The sequence below is a fragment of the Lygodium microphyllum genome, chromosome 3, assembly GCF_053477565.2.
Source record: "Lygodium microphyllum isolate KBCC chromosome 3, Lygodium_microphyllum_v1.1.10, whole genome shotgun sequence".
Lineage (NCBI taxonomy): Eukaryota > Viridiplantae > Streptophyta > Polypodiopsida > Schizaeales > Lygodiaceae > Lygodium > Lygodium microphyllum.
This window is the reverse complement of record NC_141137.1, coordinates 127,611,451-127,631,309: the sequence shown is the minus strand read 5'-3', so window position 1 is coordinate 127,631,309 and position 19,859 is coordinate 127,611,451. Positions and strand designations below refer to the sequence as shown.

The following is a 19,859-nucleotide window of genomic DNA, read 5'->3' as shown; positions in this document are numbered from 1 at the left end:
TGAGGAAAGAATGTATGATGTTGCTTACCTAGTTGACATGCTTTACGAGCCTCTAGAAATAATTTTAGGCGTGGAAGGCCCTCAACCATCCCTTGATGCGACAACTCATAAAGAGAGTTGTAGCCAAGACGTGCTAAGCAAAAATGTTAAAGATGCTTAGAGTCCATAGGCTTCCATGTGGTGGCTAAAGCCTGGAAGTTATGGAACTCCAAATTATGGTTATGTGGTAAAGGCCATTAGGTTGTGCTGTGCCGTGAGTAATCACTAAACTAGTTTGAGAGTCTAGGAGCTTGGTTGTGGTCACTATGAAGAAAATTGCTCGCCCCGATTGGCAAAACTACTAAATAGACAACAAGTTCACCCCAAGTTGAGGGACATGATAGACATCATGCAACGAAGTGAGATTGTGACCCAGGTTAGTGGGAAAATTGACTTGATCTTGGGCTTGAGTCTTGACTGAGGAGTTGTTTTCTACATGGACACTCTTGGCTTTGCAAGAGCTCGGGAAATAAAAATGTCCGCTCTAGGAGTCATGTGATGTGTAGTTTCACTGTTTACAAGCCAAACAGGTACTGATGTGCTTGGTTGTGACAAGTGGGCCTTTGCGGACACCTCATTAGGAGGCAACTCGTAGATGCGAACAAGACGCGTATTTAATGTCTCTAAGGAGATGATGTGGGCCTTTGCAAATCAATTAGATAAACCCTTCGGAGTGAGTAGTTTGTTAATTGTGATGATGGACTAGTGGCAGTGTGGGTTTGGCCTCTTCACTGTTCCTATTGAGGGTTGCCACTACCCTGTTTCCCTTGTTGGGGGTGACCCAACTAGGGTGCGGGGGTCTAATTCATGAATTTGGACTTATGTGCCTCTTGCCTTAGATTGACACTCATCGTCATAATGGCTAGCCTTTTGACAATGTTGACAATACCAATTCTTTTTGGGTACATTCTACCATCTTGGCTTAAGTGTGGATTTATTATTTTCTTGGGATTCACTAGCTCTATTTTGATTTTGATTTTGATTTGAGTTTTGTGTCCTTGCTCTGTTGCCTCCTTTGAGAAGATGCAACAAGAGCCCCCTCTATTAAGGATGTGTTATGAAATTCATTGAATAATCGTGCGTAGTTACTTAGACTCATAAATGTGGGCATCTAAGGTTGTGAAATCACTTGTTGCACAAAATGGAAATGTTTTTGTGGTAGCTTGTTAAGGAACATGGTAAGCTGATTGTCGGAGGACTTAGGAGCCTCAGTGGTTGAGAACTCAACGAGGAGACGCCATACTCAGCCAACTTGACTTTCAAGTTATCCTTGTTTGTGATTTTAAAATTTTGGAGCTCATGATCTAAATTGATGAGACGGGTCCTATCCCGAGCTACACAGTGGCCACTCAAGTGTGCCCAACGTTGGGCTGTTAAGTCAAAATGCTCAAACTGAGTGCGAACCTAGGCAACAAGCCCTACATTAAGCTCAACAATAGTGGATGTGTTACGAGCCTTCCACGAGCGGACGACCTCTTATGGAATGAGTGCGGTATCAGGTTGGGTTTCCAACACCCTTGCACTAAATCCCATAGGTTCTAAGAGTCTAAGACATGTCTCATCAAATATGAGCAAGTGGTGTAGTTTGATCCATTCAAACAAGTCTTGTTATCAAATGTATGCTTGGTGGATGAGGAATTAGGACCATGAGGTGTTTGGGAAGATGGATAGATGGAATAAGGTGGAGGATAAGATGGTGGTGGTGGATAAGGAGGAGGGGGTAAAGGTAGATAGACAAAAATAGGTTGCTAATGTTCAATGAGTGTTGATTGCTGTGGAGGTACCGAAATGGACACATGTCCATGTGATACCATAGGTGTAGGTGGAGGCACAGGGACACGATAGCCTTGTCCAAATGTTGGCTGGGGCACTATAGGTAATGCCATAAAGGCAAACTGTAATACCAAACGATCCACACTCGAGTATGTTTGGGATGTACTTTTGGAGAAATAGCTCAAAAGTGTGTGTGGGAGGTTGAGACTCTGTCAGAGGTACACCACCCGGAAATGGGTATGTAGAGGTCCTAAAGGTTGTGCCTAAAGGTGCAAAACCCCTTGGTGTGGTGTGTATTGTTGGATAATGAGGTGCATTTAATGGAAGTGGGAAGGAAGATGCAGTGGAAGATGAGGGAGGGATGGGTGGGAGCCTAAATGGATTTGTAATGGATGTTGTTGTGGAAAACATCGTAGATTCCTTTTGTTCGTTGAATGCACTAGATGAAGATGCATCTACTCTATATTGACCATGAGAAATAAAATCATTTGAAGGAAAAGAAAGGGTAGTAATACTTACAAGCTCTTCTGATAGCTTCTTACCTAGTTTTGAGTTCATGAAGAAATACTTGTCTTTCTCATTAGTCACAAACCAAAGCTTATTTTGAAGAGTCCCTTCTTGATGAGCGTCTCCTTATCCAACATAAAATACATGATCAATTGGCATAGAATCTGAAATAGTAGGGTTTGTACTTGGCATTGGAGAAAAGTGGTACTGTGGAAGTAATATGTAATTCGAGTCAGGTTTCACTTGTGGATGGTTGATCCATAGTGGAGATTTTGAAGGACTTGGAATATCATTAGTTCTTTGTGCCAAATCTAAAGGAGAAAATTAAGGCTTACCTTCAACCTCTTGTTGAGCCCTATGCATAAAGATGAGATCATACTTAGTGGTAGAAATTTGATATGGTTTGTCGACTCCATGGTAGTCCGATGGTTTTCCCTCCATGTCAAATCGGATAGGAGAATGCTGGGAGGCCCACTCTTGATCGTTTTTGTCCATGCTTGGTTGTTGTGGAGATTGGAGTGGTGTTGTGAATGCGTTCGAAGTCATCTAACTCTTTTATTGTTTTTGCTTTCGTGAATGAGCTTTCCAATCAAAGGCCAAGGTTTCTCAGAGAGTATCTAGCTTGGATATCATGCGAAGAAATACTCTAAATGCACAAAGCATGAAACCAATCGTATGAAAAAACCCAAATTGATAAATTTAGAATATAGTTAGGGTTAGGGTAACTCAAAGACAATGAACACAATGTTGAGATATCGAGCTCCACTCGTGATACGCCAGGGTGACCGTTGTGTATTTATGTCACCGACTTGTCAGTTGTAGATGCGGTTGGTACATCGCCCATGAATAATAGCTACATGACAGCTATCCTTATCTACTCTAGTTTGTGGCTCAGTTAGTATGCTACCTTAGTTAGTTGAGTTTGGTTTGAGACCCATTTATAGGGTTATTCTATTTCTTTGTACAAGAGTTCTTTTTGGCTTACACAACTATTAAGAGGAAAACTGTTTTCAGCCTCCACCTCTGTGTGTATTTCCCCATTGTGCAAGCAAGAAAGCTACAAGTGAGACTCCTTTCTTCTCTCCCACAATCTTGACATGGTATCAGAGCCTTGTTCGTGGTAAGGAGCTCAAGAAAGCAAGCCAAGCTCGTAGTGTTCTGGTAAGAGGAGCAGTGTTGCTTTCATTTTCTGTTTTGGGAGCAGATCTCTGTAGGTAGCACAGTCGGAAATTGCAAGAGTGCATTGTCTCAGATTGAGACGCCCTTCGCGGTGAAGCAAGAGGGCAGTATATGTTGCGGGAGAGGGCTTTAGCTCTTGGCGACCTTGTTTTTTTGATTTGAGGCCATTTCGGGGCCTGTTTTGGAGGCGGAAGTTTTTTGTACGCACTCAGGAAAAGACCTTATTTTATGCTGTGCGACCACTGTTCTACAGATCGGTGAAAAGTTACTGTAGAAATTGCATCGTATGCTTGTGCGCAGAGACATTGGGAGTTTCAGAATCATCCTTGGTTCCTGTTTATGTAAAATCGTTACTAGGAAGTGACTGTGTGGTCAAATACCACTTTCGCCAGTTTTGCAGATTTCCCCTTGTGAGGGTGAAGCTGTGTTTTTTGCAATGACAGAATTTTTTGCAGTATTCTGTAATGGCGTCTGATTCTCTTTCACAGATTGTCACTGAAAAGCTTGACAAGAACAACTTCTAGGCGTGGAAGTTTAGAATGACGAATTTTCTTATGGGAAAAGGATATTGGGAATTTGTTGCAGGAAATGAAGAAGAATCAGTTCTTCCTGATGTTCCTAATCAACAGCAAATGTAGACATTCAAAGCATGGCATGAGAGAGCCATAAAAGTTATGTACTGGCTGTCTATCAGCATTTCAGACTATGATTGTGCATATTCAGGATGCAAGTACGCCAAAGGAGGCATGGGATACTCTGTTAAAAATGTATAGCACAAATACGCAAGCGAGGAAAATGCAGCTCAAGCAAGAGTTGCATAATGTGCAAAGAGAAAATATGAGCATCAATGACTATCACATGAAGGTGAAGAAGATCGCAGATGCACTTGCTTCCATTGGGTCGCTAGTGGAAGATGATAATTTAGTTTCTGTGACCTTGAATGGTCTAGGAAAGGATTATGCACAGTTTCGGACATCCATTTCAGTTCGTGAAAGATTTCCTGATTTTGAGGAGCTGATTGCTCTTCTAATTTCTAAGGAGCAGAGAAATGGTGGTGCATCTTCTTCAGGAGGAACTTCAAAAGAAGCTGTCTTCTACTCAAATGCTGGAAGGGGTAGAGGCAGAGGTAGAGGAGGCCGATTTGGAGGCCGTGGTGGAAATCAGAATATGCAGCAAACTCAAGAAAACCAGTCCTATGGAGGAGGACGTGGTAACTCTAGAGGCAGGGGGAGCCAAAGAGGTTGTGGTGGATGGCAAAGAGGCCAAAATGCAAACAGTAATGTTGAATGCTACTACTGTGGTAAAATGGGTCATATGGCTAAAGACTGCTATAAAAAGCAGAATGACATTATGAATGAAAAACTGCAATAAGGAAATTATGCATCTTCTAGTAGACAGGGTGATGACAGAAATGAACATTTGTTTATGGTGCAACACCTGAACAATTTTGTGACAAGTGCAGAAGAAATCAACGATGTGTGGTATGTTGACTCAGGTGCATCAAACCACATGACAGGTCATGCAAAATGGATGGAGGATGCAAGGAAAATGGAAAAACCAGGATTTGTGGAGACTGGTGATGATACTGCACATCCTATTGTGCAGATTGGAAAAATTCCTTTGTCTATGTAGGATGGGAAAAAGAAATACCTGTCCGATGTATTTCATGTCCCGAATATCACCAAGAATCTGGTTTCGGTTGGTCAAATGGTTGAGCAGGGCTTGCAGGTCAGATTTAATCCTCATGGATGCTTTGTTGAGGATATGAAAAATAAAGGTCGCTTGATAGCAAAAGGAAAGAAGAAGGGTAGAATGTTTACATTGGATGCAGACATGCCTGAATTGAGTGCAGCAATGTTTGCACATGGGACCGGTGTAGTTGCAGATATTGATATCTGGCATAAACGCATTGGTCATGTTAATATACAGCGACTTAAATCAATGCAGGCCCAAAACACTGTTGCAGGATTGCCTAAATTCAAGGTTGCAGAAATGTATAAGGTATGTGAAGCCTGTCAGTTTGGAAAACAGGCAAGGAAACCATTTCCTAGACATGTTCAAGAGAGTGAGAAGCCATTGGAATTAATCCACTCTGATGTGTGGACTACTAAAGCTGCATCTCTTGGAGGCTGTCATTATTTTGTCACTTTTATTGATGACTATAGCATAAAAGTTTGGGTGTATTTTATGAAAAAGAAAAGTGAAGTTTTTGGGCATTTCAAAACTCTTAAAGCTATAGTTGAAAAAGAAACAGGCCTGCAGATAAAATGCCTAAGGTCGGATGGAGGGGGAGAGTACCTCTCAAATGAGTTTGCAAGGTTCTTGCAAGAGTATGGTATAAAGCAGTAATATTCATACAGTCATATCCCACAACAAAATGGAATTGCAGAAAGGAAAAACAGGTATATTGGAGAGGTATCTCGTGTCATGCTCAATAAAAAAGACTTGCCAGATTTTTATTGGGTTGAAGCAGTTGCTACAGCAGTCTACATAATGAACAGGACTCCCACTGCAGCAATATATGGAATGACTCCAGAGAAGAGGTATATTGGTAGGAAACCAGATATTTTTCATTTGAAAATTTTTGGTTGCATTGTCTATGTACATGTGCCAGATGAGTTAAGATTCAAGTTGGATCCAAAAGCTGAGAAGTGCATCTTAATTGGTTACTCTCTGCAGCGAAAAGGGTATAGATGCTATAACCCTTCTACTTGTAAGTTTATAGTGAGCAGAGATGTTTTTGATGAGATGAGTAGCTGGTATAAACCAGTAAATGTGATTGATGATGTATATGCACAAAATGGTAATGCTGCACAGAATTCACAGCAGCAGTCACAAAATATTAGTGGACCTGGAGCGTCCTCTAGCAGTGGTTCACATTCTTCGCCATGGACAGACAGATTGAGATCAGGAGAATCTTCTCAAAGCAATGCAGATAGTGGTATGCAGGTATCACGAAAAGGAAAAGAGAAGGTTGATTAGCCCATGTTTGATGTGAATGCAGGTCACTCTTATGTGGATGGTGAATCCAGTGGCTCAGAACAGAGCATTGATGATGAGTTGGGTATTCCTTCTATTGTTACACCTGGAGTAAGGAAGACCAGGGATGTTTTGAGAGCTCCTGGGAGTGAACCTACTTTGCGCAGGTCTACGAGAGCTAGGTATTCTATGGAGAGGCTGAAATATGATGGATTTACAGCCATTCACTATGCATATATGGTTAAAGTGATACAGGAACTAGAATCCACTTCTTTTGAGGAAGCCATGGGAAAAGAAAAATGGGAGAAAGCCATGGATGAAGAAATAGATGCGTTGGAAGCAAATGCTACATGGGAATTGGTACCTTTGCCTAAAGGTAAAAATGCAATTGGTTGTAAGTGGGTTTATAAGGTGAAGCACAATGCAGATGGTTCTGTGAACAGATACAAGGCAAGATTAGTAGTCAAGGGGTATGCACAAATATATGGCATTGACTATAAAGAAACATTCAGTCCGGTTGCAAGGATGACAACCGTAAGAGCAGTCATTGCTATGGCTGTATCAGAGGGATGGTCTTTACATCAGATGGATGTAAAGAATGCCTTCTTGCATGGTGATTTGCAAGAAGAGGTCTATATGGAGCAGCCACCAGGTTATGTGCATGCTGTTCATCCTGAGTTTGTTTGCAGGTTGAAGAAAGCCTTGTATGGCTTGAAGCAAGCACCTAGAGCATGGTCTGACAAGATAGGACAGTATCTTGTCACTATTGGCTTTCAGATTTCCAAGGCAGATTTCTCACTTTATGTGAGAAAAACAGAGAAAGATATTATGCTACTTGTCATTTATGTTGATGATTTGATTATGACAGGTGACAGTGATGAAGATATCCTTCATGTGAAAATGCTATTGAAGCAGAAGTTTGAGATGAAGGATTTGGGAGAGCTGCGTTATTTTTTGGGCATTGAGGTGATTAGATCACCAAGTGGGATACAACTCTTGCAGAGGCAGTATGGATTGGACATGCTGTCCAAATATGGAATGACAGGCTGTAAGCCTATTTCAGTTCCTTTGGAGCAGAATGTGAAGCTGAGCACAGATGCAGGTGAGCTTTTAGAAGACCCTACTATGTACAGACGCATAGTAGGAAGTTTGATTTATATGACTATTACCAGGCCAGATTTGAGCTATGCTGTTGGGTTGGTAAGTCAGTTTATGCAGGCTCCAAGGAAACCACATTTGGATGCGGCTAGACGCATACTCAGGTATGTGAAGTCCACATTGCAGTATGGACTATTTTATGAGACTGGGGTTCAGATACAGCTGCATGGATACACTGATGCTGATTGGGCTGGTAGTATTTCTGATAGACGATCTACCAGTGGATATGTGTTCTCTTTTGGGAGTGCTGCAGTCACTTAGAGCAGCAAGAAACAGCCTATAGTTGGCTTGTCGAGCACAGAGGCTGAGTACAGGGGTGCAGCAATGGCTGCATGTGAGGCAGCTTGGTTGCATAAGCTACTTTATGATATGTATCAGTCTACAGATGGGCCAGTTGTCATTTGTTGTGACAACATGAGTAGTATACACTTGGCAAATAACCCAGTCTATCATGCTAGAACAAAGCACATTGAGGTGCATTATCACTATGTGCGAGAGAGGGTTTTACTAGGTCTTATTGATCTAGTTTATGTCAGTACAGAGGATCAGGTAGCTGACATATTCACGAAAGCATTGGGCGCGGAGAAGCTGCGCAAGTTCAGAGACCTGCTTGGTATGCAGGAATTGGGATTGAGCTCGAGGGGGAGTGTTGAGATATCGAGCTCCACTCGTGATACACCAGGGTGACCGTTGTGTATTTATGTCACCGACTTGTCAGCTGTAGATGCGGTTGGTACATCGCCCATGAATAATAGCTACATGACAGCTATCCTTATCTACTCTAGTTCTTGGCTCAGTTAGTATGCCACCTTAGTTAGTTGAGTTTGGTTTGAGACCCATTTATAGGGTTCTTCTATTTCTTTGTATAAGAGTTCTTTTTGGCTTACACAACTATTAAGAGGAAAACTGTTTTCAACCTCCACCTCTGTGTGTATTCCCCCATTGTGCAAGCAAGAAAGCTTCAAGTGAGACTCTTTTCTTCTCTCCCACAATCTTGACACACAATGAATAATAAAGTGAATGGATAATGAATATACGGTGCTCTTGCAACAAACACACTATGCAGTGAATATTGAACCTCGAACACTCATATCGTTGGGATTAAGGTAGAGGTTATGAGCTGTAGATTGTGTTGTATTTCGAATGGATCCCAAATTGTAGCAAAGGTGGTCTTCGAGTGTCGAACACCGGCAAACGCAGCCAAGGAAGGTTGGATTTGATGCAGACGGTAGTGTAGGAGAGGGAAAATTTGCACAATTGTTAGATGCAAATGAGAGAATGTTAGGGTGGCAGCCAGAAACCCAAAACCCATCATCCAAAGGAGAGAGAAGATGATGGCAACAGTTGCCAACTGATGGTTACAACAACCAATTGATGGCGACAGCTGTGAAGTGTAGGCAGCAACACCCAATCATAGGCGACAGCTTTTGGAACTTGATGACAGCTGCAAACACATCTGGAAGATTGAAATCAAGCATTGGATGGTAGTAGATGGTTGGTGGAAGCACTAACTGCAATGTCCTCCGTGAATGGGGTGTAGGCAGTAGAGATATAGCTCTTGAAACCTACAAAAATGAGATTGAGGGAGAGGGTTGTATGCATATTTATAGAAAGTTTGGGACACCCAAATTAGGGTTTTGCATGTGGGACATAATAACTTCTAGGATCATGTTTCTTTTTAAGGGGTTTCTTTAATTAAGCATGTTTTGGGGTTGTTTAAGTCAATCTAATGCATTTTTAGCTCAACATTACGGTGATGGTTAGTTGCTTTCTTTTGCTTTTTTTGAGTCTTTTAGAGAGCTATCTTCACTTAGCAAAAGCTTCATCCATACTCAACATACTTGTTGGCCTTAAAGATCTTATCTGTGATATGCAAAATGGGCAGGGCTTTCTCCCTTCCCTTTGTTTTTACAATCTCAAACAGTGCCTTGCTTGTGGAACTATGCGTTGTGTTGTCACATGCATATTCTACAAGAGGTAAAAATTGTTCCCATTTGGTCTTATCCTTAGATACATAACATTTCAAAAGATGTAAGATAATAGCATTTGCCTCTTCAGATTGCCCATCTGTATGGAGATGAAAGAAGATGAGAGTTTTAGAATTGTATCCATATTCTCAAAAATGCCTCTCCAAAAGGGACTCATCATGCTAGGATTCTTGTGTTAGAAGTCATGTTTGTCATGCCTTGTCATCTCCTGTGCTAGGATTCCTACGCTAGGATGCCTTTCCAAAAGAGACTCAGTCTGAGTCAGACGAGGACTTTTGGAGCTTTAATAGGGTGTCATGTGTTTTGATGGGAAACACTACTCATTCTAGAGTGGCTATTTGGGTGAATTTCTTTTGTTTGTGAGGTTCCAGTGTGTTTTCCACGAGTAGTTTTTGCATTTTCCAAGCTGTCCACATTTGTCGGACATTGCCCTTGCTAGTTGGATTTTTTTGTGGCCACTTGGCATTTTCTAGGCATTTACTATGCCACGACGAGCATTAGATGCTGGTCAGCCAGTATTTATGGCATTTCCAAATTTTAGTAGGCGAGTTTAGGGGTTTTGTTCTCTCTCTCTCTCTCTCTCTCTCTCTCTCTCTCTTTCTGCTTCTCTTTGCGTTAATGTTTCTCTTCCGTTGGGCACTCTCACATGGTATCATTGGTTAAGTGAAGATATAGTCTAGATATTTTTTGCAGAATAGCAAGTTTCCATCCCAGAGGAGTAGTCAAGATTTCCAAAATGGAGATTTCAGCCTACGTTTATTGTGTTTATAGCCAGAATAGGTGGTCCATTGCGTGCTTTCACCCCCAGGCAGCTAGGCGACAATCTCTAGTGACCAAGCGATAGCTTTTCTGAATCAGGCGGCATCAACTTTTGCATTTTGCCCAAAACACAAATTTGCATTTTGGAAGTATTTGTTTCTTGGTGCAAGTGTTTGCATCTTTTTGTAGGCGATAGCTTTTTGCTATGGGCGATAGTTTTTTGTGCAGGTGCTAGCCTCTTGGTGGTAGGCAACAAAAGAGATGGAGAGATTTTTGTGCTAGTTTATGCGACGAATGGAGGTTTCCTAGCTCGTTTGTATGGGATCCCTCTCTTCTCGGTTCTCTCCATGTTTCACAAAAATCTTGTTTTGCTAGCCTTTATATGCCATTCATGGCACCCTCGATACAGGTGCTCGTACTTTATTCTTTGCCCAAAGAAGACCGGCTTGATGGTTTTAACTACTTGCCTTGGTCATGTAAAGTGGAGTGTATCCTTGATACCTTCAATCTTTGGGAGGGAGTTTTGTTACCACCCTATTTCTCGTCCAGTGGAGGATCCCACCATTGGATCATTGATGGATTGTGTAGCCCTATGGGATTGGCTTCACTCTAGATCCCAATCTTTTCTCTTTATGAGCTTACAAGATTTAGTGCTAGTGTATTTGCGTAGGTTGCAGCAAGCAAATGAAGTGTGGATAAAGCTTGTTTTTTTGTACCATCAGAAGACATTTCACCTTGGATTACTCTTGAGAAGAAATTACGAATGCTCATTATTGATAATTCTCTTTCCATGAAGGATTATGTCAATAAGTTGGAGGACATGAGGAATGAGCTTGTGTCCTGTGGCAAGATGATCTCTTCAGAGGACATGGCTATGATTCTTTTGACTCAGCTGCCATCTTCTTGGCTTGATGTCTTCTACACCAGCCTTCCTACATCAAGACTCGTGAGAAGCTTCTGTGGGAGGAGCTTGCTCTGCTTGTTTTGGAGCATAATGAGTGCACCAATGAGGTAGCCAATGGATCCATCTCCACCAAAGCTTTTGTTGCAGGTTCGGGAGGGGGAAAGAAGAAAGGGAAGTCAAAGTCTAAAAGACCTGAGAGTTCTTTAGGCTCTGACTTCGACTTGAAGAAGTCTAAATGCCTAAACTGTTGGAAGGGGACACATCCAAAGAAGAAATGCTGAAAGAAGTATCCTCATCTTCGTCCGGGAGTGAAGAATGAGCTAAAATGGTTGAGCCTTCTACCTCTACTCTAGCAGTTACCCATGAGTCAATGTTCCTTCATATTGTTGACTTGGAGGAGCCTTCTTCAATGGCTGCCTCATCTTCTGAGAGGCCTTGGTTGGTTGATAGTGGAGCTTCTACTCGTACGACTCCACAAGGTGATTTGTTATAGGAGCTATGCCCTTTCAAGGGTTCAATCAACGTTGGTGACATTGTATCGGTGCCTATTTGTGGTGTTGCACTTCGCCTTTATTTCCTGACCATGCGTCGAACTTTCTTTCATGGGTCCTTTATGTTTCGGACTTGGGCTTTCCACTCCTCTTAGTTTATGGCCTTACTAGGCTAAGTACCTAGGTTTTCTTCATCGAGCATGCTGTTTGTATTGAGGAGTCTACTACAAGGGTTGTTATCGTGATAGATTGGTAGGAGAGCAAGCTTTACAGGCTCCATTCCCCTTCTCTTATACATGGTCCTTTGAGGTAGTTGTTTATTTCTACACGTGTTTTCGTGTGTGCACATATCTTCCACATGTCTCTTCACATCCCCTATCCTCTACTTCGGTGGTTCTCACGTACCCCCCATCCCTTTCAGAGAGAGATGATCTCGGTGATGTGGTTGTGGATTTCTTGGTCCCTAATTTTTAGAGGGGGCTTCCCAGGATCGTGAGGAGCTTCTTCATCGGCAGTTTTCATCGACAGACTTGTTTGACATTGGCATTTCTCTTGCTAACCTAGGATCTGTTACTTCCTTGACCTTTAGTCACATCCAGGATGTGAGAGGGGGTGTTAGTAGTCATGTTTGTCATGCCTTGTCATCTCCTGCTTGTGAGCCTCAATTTGAGCCAGACAAGGACTTTTGGAGCTCTGATAGGTCTGTCATGTGTTTTGATGGGGGAGGCTACTCATTCTAGAGTGGCTATTTGGGTGCATTTCTTTCATTTTCGGGTTCTAGTGTATTTTCCATGAGCAGTTTTTGCATTTCCCAGGTTGTCCACACGTGTTGGACATTGTCCTTGCCAGTCAGATTTTTTGGTGGCCATCTAGCATTTTCTAAGCATTTATTATGCCACGATCAGCATTAAATGCCGGTCGGCCAGCATTTATTGTATTTTTAGATTTCAATAGACTAGTTTAGGGGTTTTGTGGCTGTTTATAGGCATTCCCCACTTGGCAAACATTTATATCATCATCTTCCTTCTTCCTTGGCAGGTGCACACTTTGGCTTCATCATCTTTCTCCATCTCCGGTGCTGTCATCATCATCAGACTGATCCTCACTGACATTGTGGGCTACATGTAGCCTCATCGGAATGAAATGAGTATGTTTGCTAAACCTGTAAATAATGGCCCATATGCCATCATTCCTTGTAGGTTTCCCTAGAATATAAAAGATCAAATCCATGGCTATACTCTCCCATGGTCTATTAGGAATTGGCAAGGGTTGCAATAAACTTGGTGCCTTGTGTTGGTCAAACTTTAACCTTTTTACTTACAAAGCATTGGCGCACAAAAGTCATCCACATCATGTCTCAAAGCTAGCTAATAAAAGAAAGTTTCAATTGCTTTCACAGTAACATCAATGCCAAGATGCCTTGCATCCGGAGGCGAGGTTGGAGCATTCCTTTTACATGATATGCTCAACGCAAGGTCCACATGAGACTAGCTAGAAGAGGTTAGGTTTGGCACTTACATCATTGATTTGAAGGAGGCATATAAGGCCCAAAGTGAAAAACCAACAAGGATCCAATGAGATGGAGGAGATGTGGTCTATCAGTAGGCAGGCCAGTCTAAAATGTGCCACCCACTCAAAAATGCAATTCACTCAAATAAGTCGCCCATACGACCAGGATATGTACAATGCTAACACTAAGCCCTTCAACCTGCTGGAATCTGTGTTTTCATATGTCAGGCTGTATCACTCAGCTGGTCATCACTAATTCCTTACTGTTCGTAGGCTGTTTACAGCTCCACCTAGGCTTGATGAATGTGCCTTTTCATGCTGCCCTGCCCAAAGGGTCATTGTTTGTAGTTGCGGAGCTGTATTTTACTCTCTATAGTGTTGATGGCTGTGTTTCATCTGTTTGCAGTGCTGTTGCTGCATTTTCTGTTGGACAGCTCCTCTATGCAGCCCAAGACCTTGCATGTCAGTTTTTTATATGATGGTACCATTGTGGCCATCTACTTAGGTAGCTTATTGGCAACATTACACTTTCCATGCAAGATGGAGATAGCCATTTTTTGTGATAGTTAGGGTGCCATAGCACTTGCTTGTAACCCTATTATCAGCCCAAAGATGAAGCATGTCGGGGTCCATTACCATTGTACTTGAGAGTGTGTGGCGCTAGGCACCATTCACCTAGAGTTTGTTCCTTCATTTGATAACTTCGTTGACATATTGACCAAATTGATCAATTGCTTGATCCTCTAGTATCTTCTTATGTGGATTGGCATTGATTTTTCCTCCCCTTCGACATTGACATGATGGGAAGAGGGGGTGACTACTTTTGTTGGTGCTTTATAGGATTTTGGTTCTCATTACTTCATTTTCACATGTACTCGTATCATTATCCACATTACCTTAATGATCATACTTGTAAAAGGACTCTTGGGAAGTGAATAATTCCCACATTAGGGCATTGTACTAGTGTCACCATTGTATAGCATTCTATTTGAGCATGAGCCATCACACCTTGCATAATCCCTTGTATACTTTATGCATTTGCATTGGCTTATGTGAAGTCTATGTAGGTGTTAGCAGGATTGTCAGCTCATGTGTATGTTTGTGCATGCTTGTCAAGGCTAGGTACATTATCTTTATTTTGGGCATTATTGTTATGATTTATTTGTAGTATTTTAGGCATTTTATGCTAGTTGGCCAGCATTTAATGCTGGCCGATCAGCTGCTGTATTTGGTATATTTATTACCTATTTATAGTGGAGCTCCTCCTCCTCCTATTCAATTATTGTCATCATTCAGCAAGTGGACTTCTTGTTGGAGAGAGGAGCCGGTGCCAATGCCCACGCAGCCAATGACTCACTGTTGTACGTGACTGTCTCGTGCTTGGTATATGGATTCCATTTCTTGAGCATTCCTTTGAGTTCTCTTCTTTCTAGCGTTCTCTCTTTCTTTCTCTTTTGTCTTGTGTTCAATAGCTTATTTTAGCACTTGTTTATGCTTCCATTCGTACATCCACTTTTGACATGGTATCAAATTGTAGGATATAGGTTCTTGTTACCAGTTTTTTTACTGATTTTAGGTCTTCACCTTTCATTTGCTGATTAGGTGATTGTTTGTTGCTGCCCATCATGTTGATTTCCATCTGATTCCTATTTGATAGCTCTTGTATTGTTATCGCTTGCTGATTTCTACCAAGTCTTATTGCATTTTCAGCATCTGACACTTCTTTACTGTTAGGTGACATCATTTCGATTGTTTTTCTTGTAGATTTTGGTATTGACAGCATTGTGTTTTTGTGATCCGCTTATGGATCCTGCATGTGAACTCTTTTTTGGTGCAGTCTGTGCTGTTGGTATGGCTATACTCTCTCTCTTTGTATCCCTTTTCTTTTCTATCTTCTCTTCTTATCCTCTCCATATGGCTCCTCCATGCACTTCTATAGATGATAAGTTACATGGATCTGACTATCTAACATGGAGTGCTGTTATGAAAGCTTGGTTTATGTAGAAGCGGTTATTCTGCGTCCTTAGTGTTCTTTTTCACTTCTTGAAGAGTTTGATGAGGACAACCATGAGGAGGTTGTACTTACATAGGATATGGATGATGTGTGTGCCTATTTTGCTATTCTTTGATGTATTTTTAAAGGAGTTTTACCGGCAGTTATCTCTTGTAGGACATCCCTCAAAGTATGGTTGAAGCTTTAGATTTTGTATGAGACATCCTTCACCATATGTGCAATGATTCTTTATAAACAGCTTCAACAGATGAAGTTTGAGCCTAAGGACACTATCCAACCATTTTACTCCGTGTTACATAGGTACAGATTTAGCTTCGACATATGTTTGCCCTTCCAGAGGCCCATCATGTGGGAATGTTACTCTACAAACTCCTCTCAGAGTTTGATGGAGTTGCAAATGCTTTGAGAGTGCAAATATCATTTACACTTGAGCTTCACACATATGTTCTCAATGTTGCTTTAGCATGAGGCATCTTTGTGTTTGTAGGGGAGGCTTGTGTCATTTTGGAGGTTTTGGTGAGGCTCTTGCAGCTTAGAGAGGGGCGACAAGAAGAAGAAGTTAAAGGCCTAGTGTTATCACCATGGGAAGAAGGGCCATTTGTGAAAGGATTGTAAGGAGTTAGTAGCCTCATGGAAGAAGGAGAAGAAGAAGAAGTAGGATGCAGTCTCCTTCGATGAGTCATCCGCTTTCTCAGACTTAGACTCTGATCCTCCGACTAAGGAGAAGTCTAAGGTGCGGAAGGGATCCGCTTCTTCAGATCGAGGAAATGACTTGGCTGCCCCTTTCTTTGTTGCAATGTGATGTGGTCATCCCTCATGACTCTTCGATGCTAGAGAGGGAGTGTGAGAGGGTGGTGAGATGGTGTGAGTGAACCTCATCTATATAGGTATACAGGTGCACATGCTCTAGAAAGAGATGTCCTTGATGCATTAGCCAAAGTTTGGTAGGTTAAGATCTTGGAGTTGGTTCATGATGAGTTGGTTATTTGATAGTAGAGAGCGGGCTTGGCTCCTAGTCTTGCGCTCACATGGGGGGATACTTTGGTAGTTTGGCCAAAGGCCCCTCCATGGTCACATATGTTTAGAGGCATTTTTGATAGGACGGTCTTGTATGCTATTGCAAGACATTGATGATGGACATAGAGACATGCTATAGTTCTCTATTTTCTGGTGCTGGTATGATTGAATATCTAGCTCAAGGAGATATATTGACAACCCTTGTACATTTGCCCTCTTCATTTTAGCATTCATTGACTGCAGGTTTTTGTGTTTTCCTGTCCCTTTACTCTCCCTCATGTTCTTTATCTTTCCGTCTAGTCCATACACTTTTGCATTTGCTGTACTCTGATACCTTTTGAGTTCTCATCTTGTGTTTTACTACTATTCGCTATATGTTTGTTGTACACTCTAGTTTCTCTATCTTTGTTCAAGCATTTTTAACAGGATATTCGTCTCTTGATCTATTCCTTGCATGGTACCTACACCTAACGATGGTGATTTGCAGGATTTGGTTGATTTGTGGGACATGGTCAATGCTAGAGCCTTGAAATTCTTTTGCCTTAATTGCATTGACAGCTTGTTGGTTCATGTAAATGATATTTCTACTACATCATGAGTGTAGACTAAACTCAAGAATCTATATAAAGTTCACATCTCTCATAAACTCACATCGGAAGTGTAGCTTTGCTACATGTTACCATTTGAGTGTCCTATCATGGATGGGCATATCAATAAGTTGGGGCAAATATGGTTTGAGTTTGCTTCTTGTGGGCAAGTAGTGTGTTACCAGGTGGTGATACTTTTTGCAGTTGCTTTCCTTATTTACTTATATAAATGTTTTATTTTTCTTTTCTTTAGTTGTTGTTGCTTTTTACCCCTAGAGTTCTCTTGGATTAAGTCGGGATCTTTGCATGGCCAGAAGAGGCAGCCATTGAGACAAATTGGACTAATGGTTTGTTTGAGCCTTGGGATCGGATTGAATGGGAACTGAAGAATAGAATGCCAGTGGTTTGGGATTGTGTGCTTAGCCATTGGAGATGGTGCTGGACAATGGGCCTGGCCAAGACAGAAGATGCATATGTGAGAATGCCCACGGAATAAAAGTTACTGGTGGGGCTGTTTCTTGGTGCTCCAGGTTGCAGAACATCGTAGCACTGAGTACTATTGAAGCTGAATACATATGAGCTACTGAAGCTTCTAAGAAAGCTATATGGTTGAGCAGACTTGCAAAGGATCTTGGCATGTCTATGAGTACTCCAGTGTTCAGATGTGATAGCCAAAGTGCTGTGCATTTGGCTAAGAATGCCATGTATCATTCACGCACAAAACATATAAATGTGCAATATCACTTTATCAGACAGATTCCGAAAGATGGTCTAATCACATTGACCAAGATCAAATCACAAGACAACCTTGCAAATGTTCTTATTAAAAGTCTAAGCAAGGCTCAGCATGAGCATTGGATACGACTAGTGGGAGTTGGTTAAAGGTTCACTTCAGACCTTTAAGTGGGAGGTTGTTGGGATATAAAGGTCCTTTATTCACCTTTGTGTATCGTACATGTGTGTTATTATATTGTATATGTGAATGCATCCTTACGTGCCCTAAGTATGAATACATTTTATTCTTTGTGTATTAACACATTTGTTGGTACACCCAAAAATCATATCGTACTCTCTCTCTGTTGCTTAACTCACTTGCAATCTTCTACCGTTGAAGATCTTCACGCTTTTCAATAGCCACTCTCAACAACGACGAGTCATCATCTGCCTTAGACTTAGACTCCGATCCTTTGGCCAAGGTGAAGTCCTAGGCGCGGAAAGGATCAGCTTCTTCGAATCGTGGGAAGGGATCAAGCCCCCCTCTCTCAACTGCTTTCTAGTAGTGGTGATGATGAGATCCCTCACAACTCTCCAGTGCCAGAGAGGGAGTGTGAAAGGGTGGTGAGATAGGGCAGCTGCACCTCATCTATACATGTATATAGATGCAGAGGATCCAAAGAGGGACTTCCCTAACACATTGATTAAGGTTTGGCAGGTTCAAATCTTGGAGCTAGGATTGACATCCAGGTTCATGATGGGCTGTTTCATTGACGGAGAGTGGGTTTGGTTCCTAGTCATGAGCTCACATGAGGGGACACTTTGGCAATTTGGCCAAAAGCGGGGAACCCATGGCCACATATGTTCCAGAGGGATTTTTGACAAGATGGTCATGTATGCTATTGAGAGACATTTGGGACAGACACAGAGATATGCTATGATCTTCTTTGATCTTGAGGAGGAGATTTATGTTGAGCAGCCACGAGGCTTCAGCATTCCAGGATTAGAGGTTCACATTTACGGGTTGTGGATGGCCCTCTAAGGCCTGAAGCAGGCTGTTGTTAGCTATTGTCTGTCAAAGTCAGTATTTTATGTTTGCCAGCTAAAATTTTGCAAAGCTACATCCCACAAATGTATGGAGGGTAGCTCACTCGTCAAATGGTATTTGCTGCAATATATTTGCTTGGCCTGGTTCTATTTAGTAAGAACTATGAGGAAATTAGGGTGTTAATTGTGGTCTCTTTGCATTTTCAATTAGTTGCCACTGTCTTTCATTACTTACCTGAATAGGTTACCACTGTCTTTCGTTACTTACCTGAATAGGTTATATTGAAAGAAGAATGAGATTATCCAACTGTGTTTGTTTCCATGATCTAGCAGTTCCATCCTCTATTGTTTGCTTAGAATTGTTTAGATCTTTTAGTTGCTATGATTAATGCATGATCTTTTCCATAACGTTGTATTAACTATTTTGTGTGAACTATGCAGCCACTGGTCAGCAACTCATTCTCTTTTGTATGGACAATCTATTTCACGTATATGGCATGTCTGAAGAAGGTTGAGTGCCCTGCTTGAGACACACAAGACACCAGACATCAGGTATCCCTGGGAAAGATGCAACACCACGAAGCTGCACAGTTTAACGTGGAGAACTCTCAGTCCCATCTGGGTCATTTAGTAAGCTGAGTAATTTCAGATGGGTGCAGTGGGAAATGTCCACGATTTCTCATTATTTCTTGTATGTATATCAATCACAGATTTTCACATTGAAACAAAAGAAGCAATATAGTAGATTAGCTGTCATATTTCAAGGTACCTTTCCAGGGGAAAGGCCCAAGTACAGACAGGAATTGATTCAATTTTAAAGCTGATGATTTTGATAAGTCAGAGCACACTTGTCATGGTTGGACAATGATTGTTAAGGAAGGCCTTGCTATTGATTAGTCCTCTGTTATTATTGCTTGGCAGAACTTATGCTTTACATGCGAACCTTGTTGACTAGTCCTTTGTTATTATTGCTTTTAGCAAAACCTAGAAACGTTTGTTATACATCTGCACCTGGTGCTGCCATAGGATGTGATTGCAGGTAGCATTCATTTAATCCCATGGTTATGATTGGCCTAGTTGAGACCTCTCTCTCTCTCATAATAGGTAGTTGAGAACTCCTTTTTTTTTGAGTATAAATGTATATTAATTTATGGAAATATCAGATTATCAAAACAACTTGCTACATAAGCAAAA

At 41.6% G+C, this 19,859-nt stretch overlaps 1 protein-coding gene across 1 annotated transcript in view; it reads left to right on the top strand.

Moving 5' to 3' along the window:
- LOC148038875 (uncharacterized) overlaps nucleotides 1-19,589 on the top strand; it is a 33,008-nt gene extending 13,419 nt beyond the window's left edge. Inside the window, exon 4 of the mRNA XM_087675481.1 lies at nucleotides 19,107-19,589. Within this exon, the coding sequence (XP_087531607.1) occupies nucleotides 19,107-19,193 (87 nt within the window). The 3' untranslated portion in view covers nucleotides 19,194-19,589. The remainder of the gene's footprint in view (nucleotides 1-19,106) is intronic.
- Nucleotides 19,590-19,859: the final 270 nt, after the last annotated feature.